General features: G+C 59.6%; 1 protein-coding gene across 2 annotated transcripts; it reads right to left on the bottom strand.

Moving 5' to 3' along the window:
- Positions 1–792: 792 nt before the first annotated feature.
- PVALB (parvalbumin) lies at positions 793–16855 on the bottom strand. 2 transcript variants are annotated; one of them, XM_037160685.2, is made up of 5 exons: positions 16805–16855; positions 14551–14618; positions 12868–13000; positions 11556–11665; positions 793–1013 (listed from the first exon to the last, which is right to left on the bottom strand). In XM_037160685.2, exons 2-5 carry the CDS (start codon positions 14609–14611, stop codon positions 985–987), a joined length of 333 nt encoding a protein of 110 aa, XP_037016580.1. In that variant the 5' UTR covers positions 14612–14618; positions 16805–16855; the 3' UTR covers positions 793–984. The 2 variants fall into 2 exon arrangements, with proteins under 2 accessions (XP_037016580.1, XP_037016581.1); XM_037160686.2 differs by lacking the exon at positions 16805–16855 and adding an exon at positions 15057–15121.
- Positions 16856–16994: the final 139 nt, after the last annotated feature.

Here is a 16994-nt window from a genome sequence, read left to right as displayed (position 1 = left end):
CCCTGTGCCCAGGTTTTCCCATCTGTGCAGAGCAGACAATGATGCTCCCACTTCACAGGGCAGTTGTGCAGATGGAATCATGGGAAGGGCTCAGCACAGAGCAAGTGCTCAGTGAACATCAGCTACAGCGTTAATGGGACTAAATTCGGGGCCTTCTGATGCAGTGAATGGGAAAGAGAGCTCTTTTTTATTTTTTATTTTCTTACTGATTTTACTGAATGCACACCTGGAGCTGCTGGGGAAGTCTTGCCACCACACATGAATCCAGCACAAGGAAAAGCAGTGCTCAGATGAGGGGAAGAAGGTTTGAATCCTGGTGGCATCTTTGAGTCCCTTGATCCAGCTCTTCCTGAAGACCTACCCTGGACCAGGTGGGTACATAACCAATCAATTTTTTGTTTTTTATTTCCTTCTTTGCTTAAGTCACTTAGAGTTGGGTTTCTGTCATTTGTGCCAAAAGAGTTTTAATGGGTGTCCATCTATCCATCCAGCCATCCATCCATCCACAGGTCCTAGCTGTGTGGGATTAGACGCATCACTTCCTCTCTGAGGGTCCATAAACTGGGAGGTTCACCACCGACCTTGGGAGTGTGTGTCAAGGACTAACGGGCAACCCCTATGGAGTACAGTGCTCAGTAACAAATGCAGAGGGGGGCTCAGTAGATTTCTCTTCCACCCCATGTTTTTCTGTCTCAACCCTGCCCCCAGCCCTGCACAGGTTTGTCTGGAAGCCCAAGGTAGGACCCATGCCCTCCCCCAACCCTTTGTCCTGGATCTTTCTGAGCAGCAGAGTCCAATTGGTACAGCCTTTATTGTTTCTCTAGCATTTTCCAGAAGAATGGTATCATTTAAGGGCTAAAGGGGGGCAGGGTGGAGTAAAAAATAACATAAACAAACCGAACAGAAATGCAGGAGGGCAGCAAGAGGAGCTGAGATCGGGGGTCCGAGGCGGAGAGGTGGGAGACCTGGGGCAGTCAGGGCCGCTTAGCTTTCAGCCACCAGAGTGGAGAATTCTGCAAAAGAAAATGACAAGGAGGTGAGTCAGAGGCGGGCCCCACAGAAGAGACTGGTGCGGCCGACCGCCGGGCCCCTGCGTGGGGCGTGCTCTCGGCTCTCACATCTGCTGCGGAAGTCCTGGCAGGATGGGCCGAGGGAGTGTGGGAAAGAATGGATGAATGGATGGGTGGCAGTGGGAGATGGTGAGCCTCCCGTACCTGTTACTTCATGATGTCATGCAGCCCACAAGTTGTTAACCGTAACTACAGTAATAACAGCCATGAGGATTTTCTGGAAGCTCATCACATGCCAGTCACTGTGATGAGCACTGTATGCAATACCACCTTTGACCCTGACCCTCTAACGTGCTTTTTATCATCATTCCCATTCTGCAGATGAGGCAACTCAAGCTCAGGCGCCAGCAGTCTTTACAAGTTCATGAGCAGCAGAGCCAGGACTCAGACCCAACGCCTTCCTTGGCCACCTGTCGAGCTGTCCCTCGGCTGCCCATCAGGGTCACCAGTGGACTCCAAGGAGACAGGCACTCAGAGGCTTGCCTTGGAATTTCCAGCTTAGGAAAAGGAGGAGTCATTTTATTTGTTGGGAGGCGATTCTGGGGAGCAGCCAGATTTGAGAACCGCGGTGTGCTCTTCTTTCTCAGGGGGACACGGCAAGACCCAAGGTCTCTGAGAGCAAGACATCTCCCCGCAGCTCAGAGGAGCAAGCACACACAGCTGCTCACTTAATACCCCGAGCACGCCGGAAACCGGGAGGTATCACCCCCATTTTACAGAAGGAAAAACTGAGGCCCAGAGAGGAGAAGAGACTCTGCAGAGCTGCTGGTCTCGTCGGCAGGAGAACAACACGTGGCAGGAAGGGCTGGGGGCTGCCGGCGTTTCCTCCGAGCCTCGGGGCACCGAGGGCATTCTTGCCTCAGGGTCTCTGCACCTGCTGCTCATTCCACCGGGCTCACCCTCCAGACTTTCCCACGCCAGCTGCTCCTCGCCGCCTGGTCTCAGCCCACCTGTCACTGTCCCAGGGGCCTTCTCTGACCCGCTGGTGGAAGCAGCAATGATCTTAGCCAGCACCTTTTCTTATCACGGGCACAGCGTGTGGCCCTCGAAGTACTTTGGAATATTTCTTTCTTATTCCTTTGTTGTCCGCCTCCCCCATTAGAACAGACAGCTCCTGACCCCACCCGTCTTACCCACTGCTCCGTCCTGCCCCCGGGCTCAGCGGCTGCACTGAGGGGCCACGTGTGTTTGTGAAAGGGTAAGGCGGGCACAGAGACCTCACTGTCGCAGAGAGAAGGAGGGTCTTCTCCTGTTGCTTCACCAAACCTTCAGCGGGAAGGTGGCTTCTGACAGAGTCCTGTGCACAGATGCAGGGCTCCCACGGGAAAAAGCAGGTGGAGGGGCAGGATGGCAGGTGGGGGCTCCCAGGGTGGAAACAAGAGGGGGTGTGGGAGAGACCCCGTGGCCGGCCTGGGCTCTAAGCCCGGCTCCGCTGCTGTGGGCGGTGTGACCTAGCCTCTCTGAGCCTCATTGCCGTCATCAGAAAGGGAAGAGAGACATGGGGGTGCTCCGGGGTCCTCAGCTGTGAGCTCCTGCGACCCTGCAGCATCTTTTGAGGTGCCCTTCATCATCGGTGCTCTCTCTGACTGACATTGTCCACTTGCATAGAATTTGAACATCCTTCTTTATTCAGTGCCTACAGGGCAAGTGCTTTGCCTGTGTCACCTTATCAAACTCTCACCACTACCCCTTAGGACAGAGGCTTTGGCGGCATTCACTGATGGGGAAACTGAGGCCCAAGGGCGCAGGAGCTGGGCCAAGATCACACGGTGAGCGCGATTCAAGCTGCGCTCGCTGGCTTCCTCCTGGACCCGGAGGTTCCCGACCTGCTTCGACTGAGGTGCATTGGGCCACCTCAAATACTGCTGCCCCCAGGACTCCGACGGCTCAGCCCCTTTTCTCTCCCTTCTTGGTTCCTAGCACTTTCTGGAATGGTCTTATTTATGCACTTATTTTTATCGGTCTCCCCTGCTGAAACGGAAATTCCAGGAGGGCCGGGAGCCCTGTCTTGTTCCCCACCCTCCGAGCAACAGAAGGGACCTGGCACAGGGTGGATGCTAATGAACAAATGCCAGATGGATGGATGGATGGATGGACGGACAGATGGGTGGATGGCTCATGAGTCCTCCTTAGGGGTCAACAAGTACCGACCCACCTCGTGTAATTCTCATGCCAGCCCAGGGAGGGAAGCGGGGCGATCCCCACTTTACAGATGGGGAAATGGAGGCCCGAAGAGGGGAACTGTCCAGGACACACGGAAAGTGGGAGGCAGAGGCAGGACTGGGCCGGGGCTGCCACGGGTACCGCCCAGGGGAGTGCGGAGAGGCCGTTCCCGAAGGGCCAGCATCCCGCTGCAGGGGAAGCGTGAACTCCCTCCAGCTCCCATCTGCCATTTAGTCTAGAAAACTGGCCCAGCCAGCGTGCCCGGACCGTGGGCACCGAGTTGCTGTGACCTGGGACAAGGGGGGCCGGATCTGTCTGCTAACACCAGCCCCTGGAAGACTGCCGAGAGGGGAATCAGGTCCTGCCCTTTCCCGACCTGCACTGACCTCTCTGACCCTCGCCCTCAAAATGGCAGGTCAGGAAAGTGACCTTTACCACCTTCCTCTGGCCAGTGCTGGGTGCTGTCAGAGTGAAGGGCACCAAGGAAGGCCAAGTGAGGGGCTCTCCAGGGGTGGAAAGTCCAGCGTCTGGGAGTCTGCTTATGGGAGAGATTTTGGAGCCCTGGGGTTTGCGAAAAGCCTCCGAGTGGACGCCCCTCTGCCCACCCCCGTGACCCATTCAGAAGCAGCTGGGATGTCGAGACGGCCACACACCCCAGCTTTCTGCAGAGAGCCCAGGGTTCTAATTTTATCCTCCCGGAAGCCGGAGAAGGGCACTTTGCAGAGGAAGGGAGGGCAGGGGTCACCTCTTCTGCCCAGTCTGCACCTCCCTCAGGGCAGAGCTCTTAGGAACCAGCCAATTAACGAACAGCCTCCCATCAGAAGAGGTCTCTGAAGCATCCACACGGCCTCCTTAGGAAAAAGCAAATGCGCAAACATCCAAAGACCTTGTAAAGTCCCAGCCTGCTGATTTGGGGGCAGGATGCAGGGATGGGGACTGGGGCGTCAGGGGACAGGGTGTCCGTCTCTGCTCCACCGTCACACCCGTGCCTGGGCAGGACCCTCGCCCCTCCGGGATGAAGACTCATTTCCCACTCTCCCACAGGCTTTGGAGCAAGGGAACTAGGAGTCGAGGCCCAGTTCCCACTTCTTGCTTCTGTGACCTTGGACTTCACCTCGTCGTGCCTCAGCTTTCCCATCCATGGAACGGCACTCCCGGGGCTGCTCAGAGGAACCCGAGGTAAAGCTCTGGTCACAGGCCTGGCCCATGGCCAGCACACCCAGCACCTGGTAGCAGTTGCTATCTAGATGCTTCTGCAGCTCCAGCTGCCTTAACCGCCAGCCAACGGATGCCGGGCTGCTGCCTGGCGTGGATTCCCCGGCGGCCATCGTCTTTGCTTCCCAGCCTTGCTGTTGTCCCCACAATTTCTTGTCCCTGCCTGGCACCTGTGTACAACCTCCCAGCCACCCTGGAGCTGGGTCTGAACCTTGTTCCACCACGTCCTGGCTAGGTGGCCTTTGGTCACTACTTTCCTCTCTGAGCCTCAGGTCTCACATCTGTAAAGTGGGTGTGATAACGCCCACTCACGTGGCAGTTGGGAAGCCCATTGGGGCAAATACAGAAGGGGCCTGGCACATGGGGCGTGGTCTAAGCGTGTCGGGCCACGCCTTCCTCGGAACTCAGCGCAACAGGATGCAGGCGGGAGCTTTGAAATAACAACAGTGACAGCCCCCGAGTCCTGACACTAAGATGAGGAAGATGTAAAGTGACAGAGGGCACAGGAAGCCTCAAGAGCAAGCGGCTGACCGGGCAGGAGTTTCTGACACTGTGCGTCCCATCTGGGTTAGGACCCCAGCCCCAACATGCCCACCCACCGACGCAGCCTCTGACCCCCTGGCTCCGCATCTGCGCAGTGGGGTGCTGGAGTAGCCCTTCACAGGGCGGGAGAGGGCTGCATGAGAGAACGGCTGAGAGGCGCCCCGTGCGGCGGCGCCTGGCACAGCCACAGCGCAATGAAGTCGATCTTACTGCTGAGGGAGAGTGTGTCTGCGGCGGGTCCAGAGGCTTTCCTCCCATCGCCCCTCACGTCAGCAATGCCTTTGCCACGGACGCCCCCCACCCCCACCCCAAGGCCCCTGGGGCCAGCTCGCTGGGCTGTTCACCGTCCCATCACAAAGAGACAGGGGCAGGGTTGCGGTTCGGGGCTGCAGACACCCGGTCAGAGGCTGGGAGGACTCAGTCCTGTCCTTCCCCTTAGGAAACTGCAGTCAGCCTAACTAGGTCTGTCCCGGGGCCGGGTGCTGTGGGCACTGGACAAATTTAGAAGTCATTGACAGATGAGACCAGCACACACTGACAGCCCCGGGTGAAACTGAGACAGACATTGAGTCAGCGCCTGGAAGGCTCGTCCCTTGCCTCTGTCCTGGGGACCAGGACGAAGGCTCCGACCTCCCGGTTTATCACCTCGCCTCGAAATAGCTCCCGGGCCGGGTCCCTTACAAATTGCTATGGCAAACAGAGATCGCTTTCCAAACCCAGGAGAATGGGGAGGCAGGGCCAGCCAGGGTCACACCAGATGGGCTGCAAGGAGCCTCCATAAACGGTTCGGGGGGGGGGGAGGGCCCAGGCTGTGTGGGTCACTGCCCCGTGTGCCATCCCAGGTCATCCTTGCCTGCGCTCTTGTCCCCATTTTACTTACAGGGAAACCGAGGCTGGGAGTCACATAACCAAGGAGATTCTAACTCAGGTGTGGCCCAGGCCAGGGTGTGTCTGGGTCTCCGAGGCTGCAGTTGCACAGCCCCGGGTTCTGACTCCAGCCCTGCTTGACCCACAGGGGTGGGGAAGGGTCGCGCTCTCCTGCTCCTGGTTGCAGAGGCGTGATTAGTAAGGAGCACCGCTTCCTTTTCCTCTGCCAAGTCCCATCTAGCGCAGCATGAGGCCGGCCTTGGGGAGGTCCACGCAGAAATTGAAGCCAGCATCTTGCTAAGCACAGGGACCATTTTATAACTCGAACGTATCAACTCAGCCTGGAGGCAGGAGGGACAGAGTCAGGAGACCTGGTTCCCTTCGACCAGGGATCTGCCCCATGACTTTGGAATACCATGTCTGCCAGGCCTCAGTTTCCACATCTCTCGGTGTGGCTCACAAACCTGGTCCGGCTGCTTGAGGATGCCCTGAGACGGGACGAAACGCCCTGCGCCCATCAGGACTGCGGGCAGACCCTGATGGGCACGTCCCACCTGGCTTGGAAATCCAACCCCAGCGGGAATGGAGGGCTGGAATTACAGGAGGCACGGGGAGAAGGACTCCTCCCATCTGTCTCGCTTCCCTCCTGTCTTGGACTCGATTTCATCTCCTTTGAGGACTGGGATTCTACTATTTCCAAAGGGTTTCGAGGTAGCTTCCAAGACAAAGCATCCCGTAAAACAGGAGAAAGGAATCATTTCCGGAACCACTCCCTCCAGCCCAGCTACAACCCTCTGGGGTGGGTAGGTTTATCCCTGCCAGGCTGTAGCTGGGTTTCTGCCTCACTGCTGGTGTTGTGGCCCGAGCTTCCTCCCTCACTCCCACCTCCCCTGTGAGATAGGCTTCTCCAGGATGAAAGAGCGGATTTTGCCAGGAGGAAGCAGAATAGACAAATGCCCAGAGGAACGTGAAGGCACAGACTTCTGAGGTTAGGCGATCATTACGACCACATTTTTTAGCAACAGAAGCAAAAAGCAAACCACAGCCTCTTGGGTTACACAGGCCAGAAGCGTAGGAGACAGGATCGGGTTTCAGGGAAATGGCACTGTGTGGGGTGTGGTACGAGGGCAGGTGTGTGGATGGGGAACTTTGCAACGTTCGTCTAGGGCCTGGTGGAGGAGCCGGACCCTGGGAGTGGCAACGTCTGGGTAGCTTGGGCCCCCAGCTGATGGCTGCCCCCTTCACTGAGCCTCACCCCCTTGTCTCATGCAGCTCTGGGGGCTGCTGGGGCTGTAAGAGTGAAGGCCCATGTGCCGACTCCAGGGCCCAGACGTGCCACATGGACGGCCACTGCTGCTGCTGGCCACCTGACTGGCATTCTGTGTGGCAGGCACTGGGTGTAGAGAGGCTGGGCTGGGGACCCACACCCTTGGGGGAGGCAGAGTGACAGAGGGTCTCGGCTGGACCAGCCTTGCCACAGAGGGGCCCCGGCCACAGCATGGTCGGCACCTCTGCTTCCTCGTTTGTGAGATGGGAAGAGGAACGAATGGTGCCTACTTTCTAGGATCACCGTGAGCCTGTGGTTCTCCAAGCGTGGTCCCTGGGGTATCAGCCCCGCCCAGGGACTTGGCAGAACTGTGGCTTGTGGGCTCCCCACCCAGACCTAAGCAATCAGAAGCCCTGGGGCCGGGGCACCCCCTGCTGTGCCATACTAAATGCTCCAGGTGACTCTAACTCGAGACCCCCCCCCCCCCCGTAGCTCAGGACGCTGCCCCTGACTGTCACGCCAGCTATTTGTGCCTGGAGTTTGCAACTGCGGCTGGGTTTTGGGGCAGCTTCCGCCTCCATCCAGCTTCTTCTCTGCCCCAAATGCCCCCTTTACCAGCCCTGCGCTTGGGTGGCCTTCGAAAATCAATCAACCACATCCATAAAAGTCTGAGATTGCTGGAACTAGTTGCCCAGAGACGGGAATGCAGAGCATTATTATTAGAACTTTGTTGTTTGGTCCCCTCCCTTCAGGCTGGGATTCTGAAGAACATGGTGAATATCGCTCAGGAGGGCAAACGGCGCGGGAGACCCAGGCAGACCCAGGCAGGCAGGCCGGCCTTGCGTCTAGAACCCCCTGCACCTGCCGCACGCAAGCCCCCAGCCTCAGCCGGCTGACCTCTTGCAACACACCACGCTTCCTCGTCACTGCAGCCCAGAGCCGGACACACGTCCACTCACTCATTCATTCATTCAACAAACTCCTCTTGTGCTCATACTAGGTACCAGGCCCTTTCCTAGGTGCTGGGTCAGAAAAGAACGAAGCGAAGGTCCTGCCCTCGTGGGCTGGCATGCCGGTGGGGGAGACAGAAGCAAACGAGAGTCGATAAACACAGCACCTTATGGTGGAAACTCATTACACCCTGAATGCGTGGATGAGGCGGGCGCCACACACATGTGCTTGAGATCCAGACAGACCTGAACTCAGACCTTGACCTTGTCTCTTCCTAGGTGTGGAAGTTTGGGCAAACATTCAGCCTCCCTGAGCCTCAGCGTCCTCATCCATAAACGGGGGTAGTAACACCTCACAGAGATCTGGGAAGATTGAGAGTAAAATGCTCAGCACTGTGCCTGGCGCGCAGCAAGGGCTTTGCAGGGTTAAACATCACCGTGACCGTGACTCAAGGGGGCACAGCCGAGCCTGAGAGCCGAGCCTGAGAGCTGAGCTGGGCCTCATCTAGAAGCTCATTCACTGCAATGGCCACGGAGTCCTCAGGGCTGGAAGGGACCCCACGCTCCGTGACTTGCCCCGGGGCCCACCAGGAGTGGAAAGCATCCTCAAGGGCGCAGACCCTGCGGCCTTTGGAGGGAGCGGGCAGCGGGGCAGAGTCCCTGAAACAGAGCCTCCTGGGCCCCCGGCAGTGGCTCTGCCTCCCATCCCACCGCCTGGTGGGTACCATCACACCCACCCCATCCGCCTCCAGAAAAAGTGCTGTGTTGGGGGGCGCAGTCGGGAGGGGGAGCACCTCCGTGGTTCTACCACAGAAGCAGGCCACTGCCTCAGGGGATCTGCTCTCTCTTGCCCCATTTCCTCCCTTGCCTCTGCCACCCTGCCCACCCTGCTGCGCTCTGCCCTGCCCCCCAGACCTTTGCCAGGTGGGCCTGAGCCCGCAAGGTGACGAGACAGACCTGGGTTTGAATCCATGGTCACCTTGGGTGCAGGAGCTGCTCTCTCTGCATCTAGACTCATGTCCTCGGTCCGCTCAAGGTTAAATGAGGTGACATTTGTGAAGATCCCAGCACAGGGCTGGACACACATCTCACACCCTGGTACACTCCTCTGGGCAAATTCCACCCTGGACAAATCAATCATCTCGCTTCTTGGCACGCATGCCCTAGACTCTCCAGCCTCTGTGCCTTTGCCGGTACCAACACCTTGCCCGGCCTCCCTGCCCACAGCCTCCAGACCTGCCCGAGGCCTCTCCGCCTCCACCGTGCGTGTCCAAACCTCCCGGCCTCTGCCTGGTGTTACCTGTGCCCCGTGAGCACACACACAGAGCCGTCAGCAACAGGCAGATAGAACGGAAGGAGTATCTCAGCGCTGTTCGTTGAGCACTTACTACGTGCTGGGCGCTGCACTCTGCACTCCCAGGCATCGTGCCACAGATGCCTCACAAGATCCTGGTGAGGTATATTGTGCCCAGTTTACAGGTGGAGAAACTGAGGCTCAGGCTCGCTGAGCTGCTGCTCAGGGGCACCAAGCCAGGAAATGGCGCCTCTGGCAGTTGGGCCTCGTTCACCTGCACCTCCCCCACTGAGCGGCCCAGGGTTGCTCCCCAGTAGGCAGAGTGAGCACTTTGAGATCAGAGGGGGGGCGAGGGAGGGAGGGAAGCAGGGAAGCAGGCCAGGGTCTGGCCTGGTTTTTCTTCATCATTTGGGTTGGTGAGCAGCCAGCCATGAGGGCCCCGCCTGGGGCTTCTGAACTGTGGCATATTGGCCACAAGTAAAACTGGGAGGCAGGTCTGGAGGCTGGGGGGTGGGGTCATGGCGGGAATCCAGGCTTGGGGGTGGCTCTGTGAGGATGGGAATGTGGGGGACATGGGCCACTCACTGGGGTCACGGGGACCAGCCACCGATTTCTCCCCAGCACCCTCTGCTCCGGCCCCTTTAAAACCCCCTCCCTTCTCTGCAGCCACAGAAAGGGCAGCTGTCATCGGGGCCGGGCAGTCGCTGCGTCTGACCTTGCTAGAGGTCCTCTATTCTTGTTTCTGACATAAAACTTTAATAAACTACATCTACGTTGAGCATCCTTGTACCTTTCCCAAGGCGGTTTCTGTCTATTGCCATTTAATTTTCACAACGAGCCCGAGCATTTAAACCACGCACCCCGTTTGTCTGGCGAGGGCACCTAAGTGTGGCCGAGGCCACAGCTGGTGACGGGCAGAGAGGAAGCAGAGTGCGGGGGGCTGGGCCGACAGATGCTTCCCGAGTGCCTGCTTTGGGTGGGGTATGGGCTGGGCACTGGGGGCGAAAGGACGGCACCATCAGCAAACACAGGGGGGTCTGACTGGGTCGGGCACCATTCTAAACGCTTCACACACTGACACATCTAATCCTCACGACAGTTCTATGAGATGAGGACTATCATTATCCTCAGTTCAGAGATGAGAAAACCGAGGCCCAGACGCGTCACCTGAATTGCCCAAAGTCACACAGCTAGAAGGTGGCAGGGCTGGGATTGGATCCCAGAAAGCCTGGACCTAGAGGCCAACCTGCACGCCATTGTCACTTAGACTGGCAGAAAAGATTCTTAGAGGGGCAGCTGCCGCATAGCATGTTGGGAAGAGTTATTCAGACCTGGTTCGAATCCCCGGCCCACCACTGACGTCCTGGCTCTTTGAACAGGTGAACGCACCTCACGCTCTGTTTGCCCACCTGCAGGACGGGGCTGACTCCCAAGGATGCTGTGATGCTACGAGAGAACGGTGCCGGACGTGCTCCGTGAATGTGGGTTGGGTCTGGCTGGGGAAGGATGTGGGATGCCGGACCACCACCCTCGGCTGTTCTGAAGGCACGGCTCGAAGGGAAGGTATTCCGTTTCCGCGTTCCCAGCCAGTCCCTGGCAGGCTGTTTTTCCTGGCTCCCCTTCAATGCTGGACTGCTCTATGCAAGTGCAGCCAGCACAGGCTGGACACTTGAAGTCACAGGACACCCGGACAAGATGTGGGGAGGATAGGAGATAAGGAATTTCCATCCCTGGAATCTGAGAACGTGAGATCCGAGGCCGGCAGGGCCCTTGGGGATCAGTTGGCCCCATCTGCTTGGGTTTCAGATGGGAGACTGAGGCCCAGAGAGGGAGAGAGAACAGCCAGGGTCACACAGCTCCTTTGGGCAGAGCAGGGATCAGAACCCAGGTAAAAGTGTCGGCAAAGTTCAGGGAAAATCCTAAATTCTCCTGGATTCTCTCCCTACAAGGTAGGGAGGGGAAAAAAGATTGTTCAAATGTAGAAAAAACAAAACCAAACCAGGTCTTGTTGGCCTGGCTTGCAGGACAGAGCTCTCAGACTCGACAAGCTGCCTCTTCTCATCTGGTCTTGGGAGCTGGCTGGCTGGCCTCTCTCTCCCTTTCCCACGAAGGACTGAGCTCCGTGCTTCAAATCCAAATGTCCCGAGACCCCCAGTGTGCCCAGACCCCCTGTTGTGGCTACTCACCGTCCACCCCGATCTTGCCGTCCCCATCCTTGTCCCCAGCGGCCAGCAGCGTCTTGGTTTCTTTAGCAGACAGGTCCCTGGCATCTGCAGAGAAGCCCTTCAGGATGGATCTGGGAAGAAAAACCAGGGAGGGAGCCAGGTCAAGGGCACCTTGCAGGAACACTGTGCAGACGGTGGGCTGGCGTCTGCGCGGGGGGAGCGGGCGGGTGGGCATGTGCTGGGGCCGGGCTGGGCAGCCAGAACTGCGGTCGGCCCCTCCTAAGTGGGTGAGCGGGAAGGACAGGCGGTCCTCAGCTGAGGGCTGACCTCGCCTCGTCACAGGCAGGACACCTGCAATTGCTTTTTATTCAGCCAGTGCAACCAACACAAAAGTATCTTCTCTGTGCCGGGGCCATGCTGGAAACAGGGGGTGCGGGGAAACAGAGGTGACCTGGGAGGCCACCGGAAAACATGGGGGGCAGGGGCAAAGGCTAGGAGAGAGACCACGCAGGGGCATGGCTGCAGCGATGGCAGCAGAAGGAAGCAGAATGGTGCTCTGCAGGGAGGCATCTGGGACACCTGGGGTGGGGGAAGAGTCCTCCATGCCTGGAGAACAGGGAGAAGTCAGCCTGAGTGTGTGCACGCGCGTGCGTTTGCACACAGGGCACAGGTGGACAGGAGGAGAAGGTTGTAGACAAAGGGTGTCCTCGCGGGATGGTTTGGGGTAAGGCCAGGCGGACGGGATGTCCTCACTTGAAAGGCTCCTCTCCATCCACACCTCCTTCGCTTTCTGCCAAAATCCAAGGCGGCCTTGGCCAGAGAGCGACACAGGCCCAGCCGGCTGGTAGACGAGGGCCAGGGGCCTCCTCTGCTGGCACCACTCTGCACTTCCCTGGTCATGACCTTCTCCTCCTTTGCTTTGCCCCCTGGACTCCCGAGCGCCTAGGGCTGGTGACTTGACCCTAGTGCACCCAGGAGCTGCCTTGGCCTCACTGATATGGGGGTGGGGGCCACAGGGGAGGGCAGTCTCGGGGTGGCAGGAGGTGCTTGGCAGGCAAATGAAAATCAGTGAAATACTCGAGCTGGCTCTCTCTGTCTTGCCTATGGTGTTAGGCAGAGAAAAATGGCCTTTTGAATTGTATTAAATTATTAAGTAGCATCATTCCATGAACAATATTAAGTAGCTATAATTGAACCTAGTTAGTTGAACTTTCTGCTGAGGATTTTACTCCTCCGAAGCAACAGGGGCCCGGCTATTTTCTGAAGGGGGCGGAGGGAAGGACTGAGGGAGCCTCCGGCTGAGCAGCCCCTGCCAGCCTCAGCCTCAGTTTACCCCAGCTCCTCCTCCTCGATGAAGCCGCTCTTGTCCTTGTCCAGGATGTGGAACACCCTCTTCACGTCCTCTGCGCTCTTCTTCTTCAGACCCACCATCTGGAAGAACTTCCTGTGGTCGAAGGACTCGGGGGCTGTGGGGGCGGAGAGAAGCGGGTGGAAATGCCCACAGGGAAGGACAGGAGGGACGGGGGTGGGGAGGCTGTCCCAGAACTTGTTGACTGAGTCCTCCTTGCCGCCGCCATGGGAGGGGCTGCCTGGCCAGAGGTGGGAGAGGTGAGCTGCACCGGGGCCTCCCTGGCTCCCGAGCCTGCCCTTCCCTTCCACCACCGGCCCCTTGGCTGGGGATGGGGGCAGCCTCTGAAGGCAGAGAGGCTGGTGGCTGCGTGGGAGTGGGCAGGGGGGTCGGAGGGATGTGCACACGGCGTGTGCATTGGGGGCCAGGGTGGGGGGAGGCAGGGCAAAGGGTCCAGGGCGAGGCACCCTTTTTCTTAGCCACAGATTGAGTTGCTAGGAAATCAACACAGAGAGGGCAGGTTTCTCTCAAGGTCACACACAGGAGGGGGAGGGGAGGGCCAAAGTCCAGGCTCTGCTGTGGAAAGCAGTTCTGGTGGGAGTTCTGAGGTGGGGCTGGGGCGCGGTTAGAAGGCTCCCTGGAAACTCCCAGTTAAGGTTCCATCTGGAGGGAGCAAGGTGGGTGGCGGAGAAGGGGTGGGTTATGTAGGCCCCCTGGGCGGGTGGCTTCCCCCAGCTTCTTCATGCTCAGGGGAGAAGGCACGGAACAGAGAGGAAAGGGAGAAGCTTCCCAGCTTTCCGGGTGGGAGCTGAACTCCTCTTTAAGAAGCTGGGGAAACGCTCAGTGTGAGGTGGAGTAACCTGTGGTGGGGGAGGGGTCCTGTTAAGAGTCCCGTTCTCCTCCCTTTGCCCAGGGCTAACATGAGGGTGGGGGACCAGGACCTACTTCCGAGATCCCCAGTGCCTGCTAGGTGACCTTGGGCAGGTTTCAGACCCCCTCCTCGCCTTAGTTTCCCCCATCTCCGGGATGGGAGGGAGACGGGCGCCGCTAAGCTCTCCAGTCCCGGGCGGCTCAGAAAGGCGAGCCAGCCAGCTTCCCGCTTCCCTCCGGGGCAGCCAACGGAGGCTGGAAGTTGCAAGCGCTGGGGATGCTCAGACAGGGCTGGGCAGGGCAGGGCAGGGCGCCAGCTTCCGAAAGTCACCTCACTCTGGGGTTGTCGTTGGAAGGGGGTTCTGAGCCCCCGGAGTGGGGGGTTCAGACAGGGGTGGGGACAGCCCTGCCCACCGAGGGGTGAGATGAGATCTGTCCAGAATGGGTCGGAGAGAGGACTTAAGTGCCTGCAGCCCCTTCCACGTGCCTTAAAGGGGAAGTCCAGAGCGCGCACAAGGACCCCAAGGACCCCAAGGACCCGAAGGTCCTGTCTTCCCCCGGGTCTTCGCCCTTGGTCCTCGCAGCCGGACACCCAGGCTGTGGTGCTGGCAAGTTTTCGATTCCTGGGGCAGGGTGCCGGGCCTCCCCACCCGATCTGAGCCCCTCCCGGACTTTGGGAAATGCTGAGGACCCCTACTCCCTGCCCCGCTGGCGCCAACCCGATGCACGCGCAGAGGGGCCCGGGGGCCCGGGCCGTGGGTGAGGGTAGAGGGCTAGGGAGAGGAGCGCGCTGCTCACCGGCAAAGGCCCCCACCGCCTTCTTGATGTCCTCAACGCTGAGCAAGTCTGTCATCGACATCCTGCAACTGTTTGAGCGGGCAGAGTAAGTGCGAAAAGATTAAAAAGTGCCTTTCTCATCATTTCTGCTCATATGACCGGCGCTGCAGTGCTGCGCGCCGGGCGCACGCGGGCCGGCCTGGCGCAGAGCCAGGGGGCGCCCGGCTGGGCGCGCAGCCAGAGCAGCTCCGTCTGCCCCGCGACCCACAGCCGCCCCCGCCGGGGGTCTTCACCATCCTGAGGGCTGCGGCCGGGGCGCCGGGGGAGGGGGCGGTCTCTGGGCTTTATGGGGCTCCCGCGTCACCAGCCGGGCCTGGAGGGTTCGCCCGCAGCCAAGGGCACGCAGTAGGGCAGTAAGGTCGGTGCACCTCGGAGGGTGTCCCGCCGCTTCGGGGAGGATAAGGCCGGGCAGGGGCCAGACCTTCACCCTCCTGGGGCCCCTGGTCCTGCTGCTACTCTGCTCCTACCTCAGCCTCCGCGCTGTCTGTCCTGGACGCAAATTTTATGCTGCAAAATCTGAGCGCTGAGGTCTGGAAACCTGACCCACGGGAGCCGAGTGGGGGTGGCACAGGTGGGCGGGCACTCCTTGGGCTCCACGCTGGTGCCCATCCCGCATCTGGTCAGGGATGCACCTACCGAAACCTAATTTTTTTTCTAGTCCGACTTTTCAAAGAACCCTTCTCAGACCTCCTAAACTACTTACTTCTCTGGTCTCCTGGCCACGGAGTAGAGCTCAGGTCCAGACTCTGGGTGTCCCCGCTAAACTTTTGGAGGAGGCTAGGATGGATCAGGCCACTTGGAATCTCCAGGCACCCTCTCCTGTCTTGGAGGCCGAGGGGCCCAGGTTTGGGGAGAGGGTGGCACCTTCAGACCACGCTTTCCAGGTGACCTAAGCAGGTCGATGGCCTGAGCGTCATCTCTGGAAAGGTGACACTTCCTCGTCTGTAGGCAGCCAGAAACCAGTTGCATTCTTTCCCACGGCCTCCCAAGGATTCGGCTGCCTCTGGAGTGCGAGGAGCACTGGGCAGGGAGTTGGGGGCGCCTGGGTTCCAGATCTGGGGATGCACTAAGTCGCTGTGTGACCTTGGGTTGTGGCCGCCACCCTCTCTGGGCTTCTGTCTGTCTCCCTCGCTTTTACGGTGTTGGTGGTCCCTTGGAAGGAGTGTGGGCAGCTGGGAGGGGCTGAGACTGGTGGCCCTTGGTGGGCAGGATGGATGGGGGAAGAACTGCCCAGCGACCCAGTAGCTCAAGTTCCTTCGTGCTCACTGTCGACACCAACTCCCTCAGCTCTGCCCTGGACGGCTGCCCTTCCCAGAAACCTTAGTATGCTGCTGGCCCCGGCTGTCCCCCTCCCTGTGAGTCAGCTCCTTCAGGCGACAGCCCGCCTGGCTTCCAGGGTACCCGGGCTGCAGCTCCGGACCTGGTCTTCGGTGGGAGGACTTTGCCGGACCCCTCAGCTGCCCTGGGCCCCCCGCCCTGGCCAGGCTGCTAACTTGGACATGCTGGGCTTCTGTGCCACCTTGTCAACCCCCGGCTCAGCTCACTGCCAAGGCCTCATCGGAAGAACCTGTTTCCTGGCTGAAGGACCCTTGGTTACACTGATAGGGAGACTGAGGCCACACAGAGTCAGTGGTGGCCAAGAGGGGCCCGCTCCCAGGGCTGCTGACTGGAACTCAGCGACACCTCCAAGGGGTTCCTCCCCAGCGCCCAGGACCCAGCCCTCTGACGTCTCACACCCACACGCTGAGTCCCCAGACGCCTGCCCCTGTGGCGAGGGCTCCATGGAGGCCCATCCCTGTCCTCCCCGCTCCGTCTGCCTTGCTGCAGACACCTCCCATCCACTCGGCACCCTCTCTGGGCTGAAGTCCACCCACTCTGGTGCCCGATGACGTCATTTCAGCCCGTCCACCTCCCACACCCCTGCCTCCTGCCCGCTCTGCCCACTGACCAGTCCGCAGAAGTCTGGCTCCACCCCTCCGGTCACAGGTGGGAAACCTGAGGCCCAGGCAGGTGGAAGAATGGGCCGCAGGCCACACCAGAGGCAGGGCAGCCACCCCAGGAGCTCATGCTCCGGGACCTGGGCTCCCCCACTGTCCAGCACCCCACACCCCAGCCCCTAGTCACTGGAGGGAGGGGAGAGACGGCAGTCCCTTCCGGCTGGCCTCTTCCCACTGTACCCCTCCATCCTCCTCCAACCTCAGTGGCTGCCACTCACCTCGGTGGGGGTGGGGGGCTGGAACCTGCAGTCAGAGGCTGGGCTGGTGGGAGGTCCTGCAGGGAAGTGTGTCTGGTGGTGGGATAGCCACCTATATAGGCTTCTGCTCTGGCTATTTTGGGAGGCGCCGCTCCCCCCGGCCCCCGGCCCCCTCCCCTTCTGGTGTCAGGTACTTCCCAACTCGGAGCTG

This window comes from Artibeus jamaicensis, unplaced genomic scaffold, assembly GCF_021234435.1.
Source record: "Artibeus jamaicensis isolate MK-2021 breed Jamaican fruit bat unplaced genomic scaffold, CSHL_Jam_final contig_233, whole genome shotgun sequence".
Taxonomy (NCBI): Eukaryota; Metazoa; Chordata; class Mammalia; order Chiroptera; family Phyllostomidae; genus Artibeus; species Artibeus jamaicensis.
The sequence above is the reverse complement of the archived record's forward strand: the minus strand, read 5'-3'. Positions and strand labels throughout refer to the sequence as shown.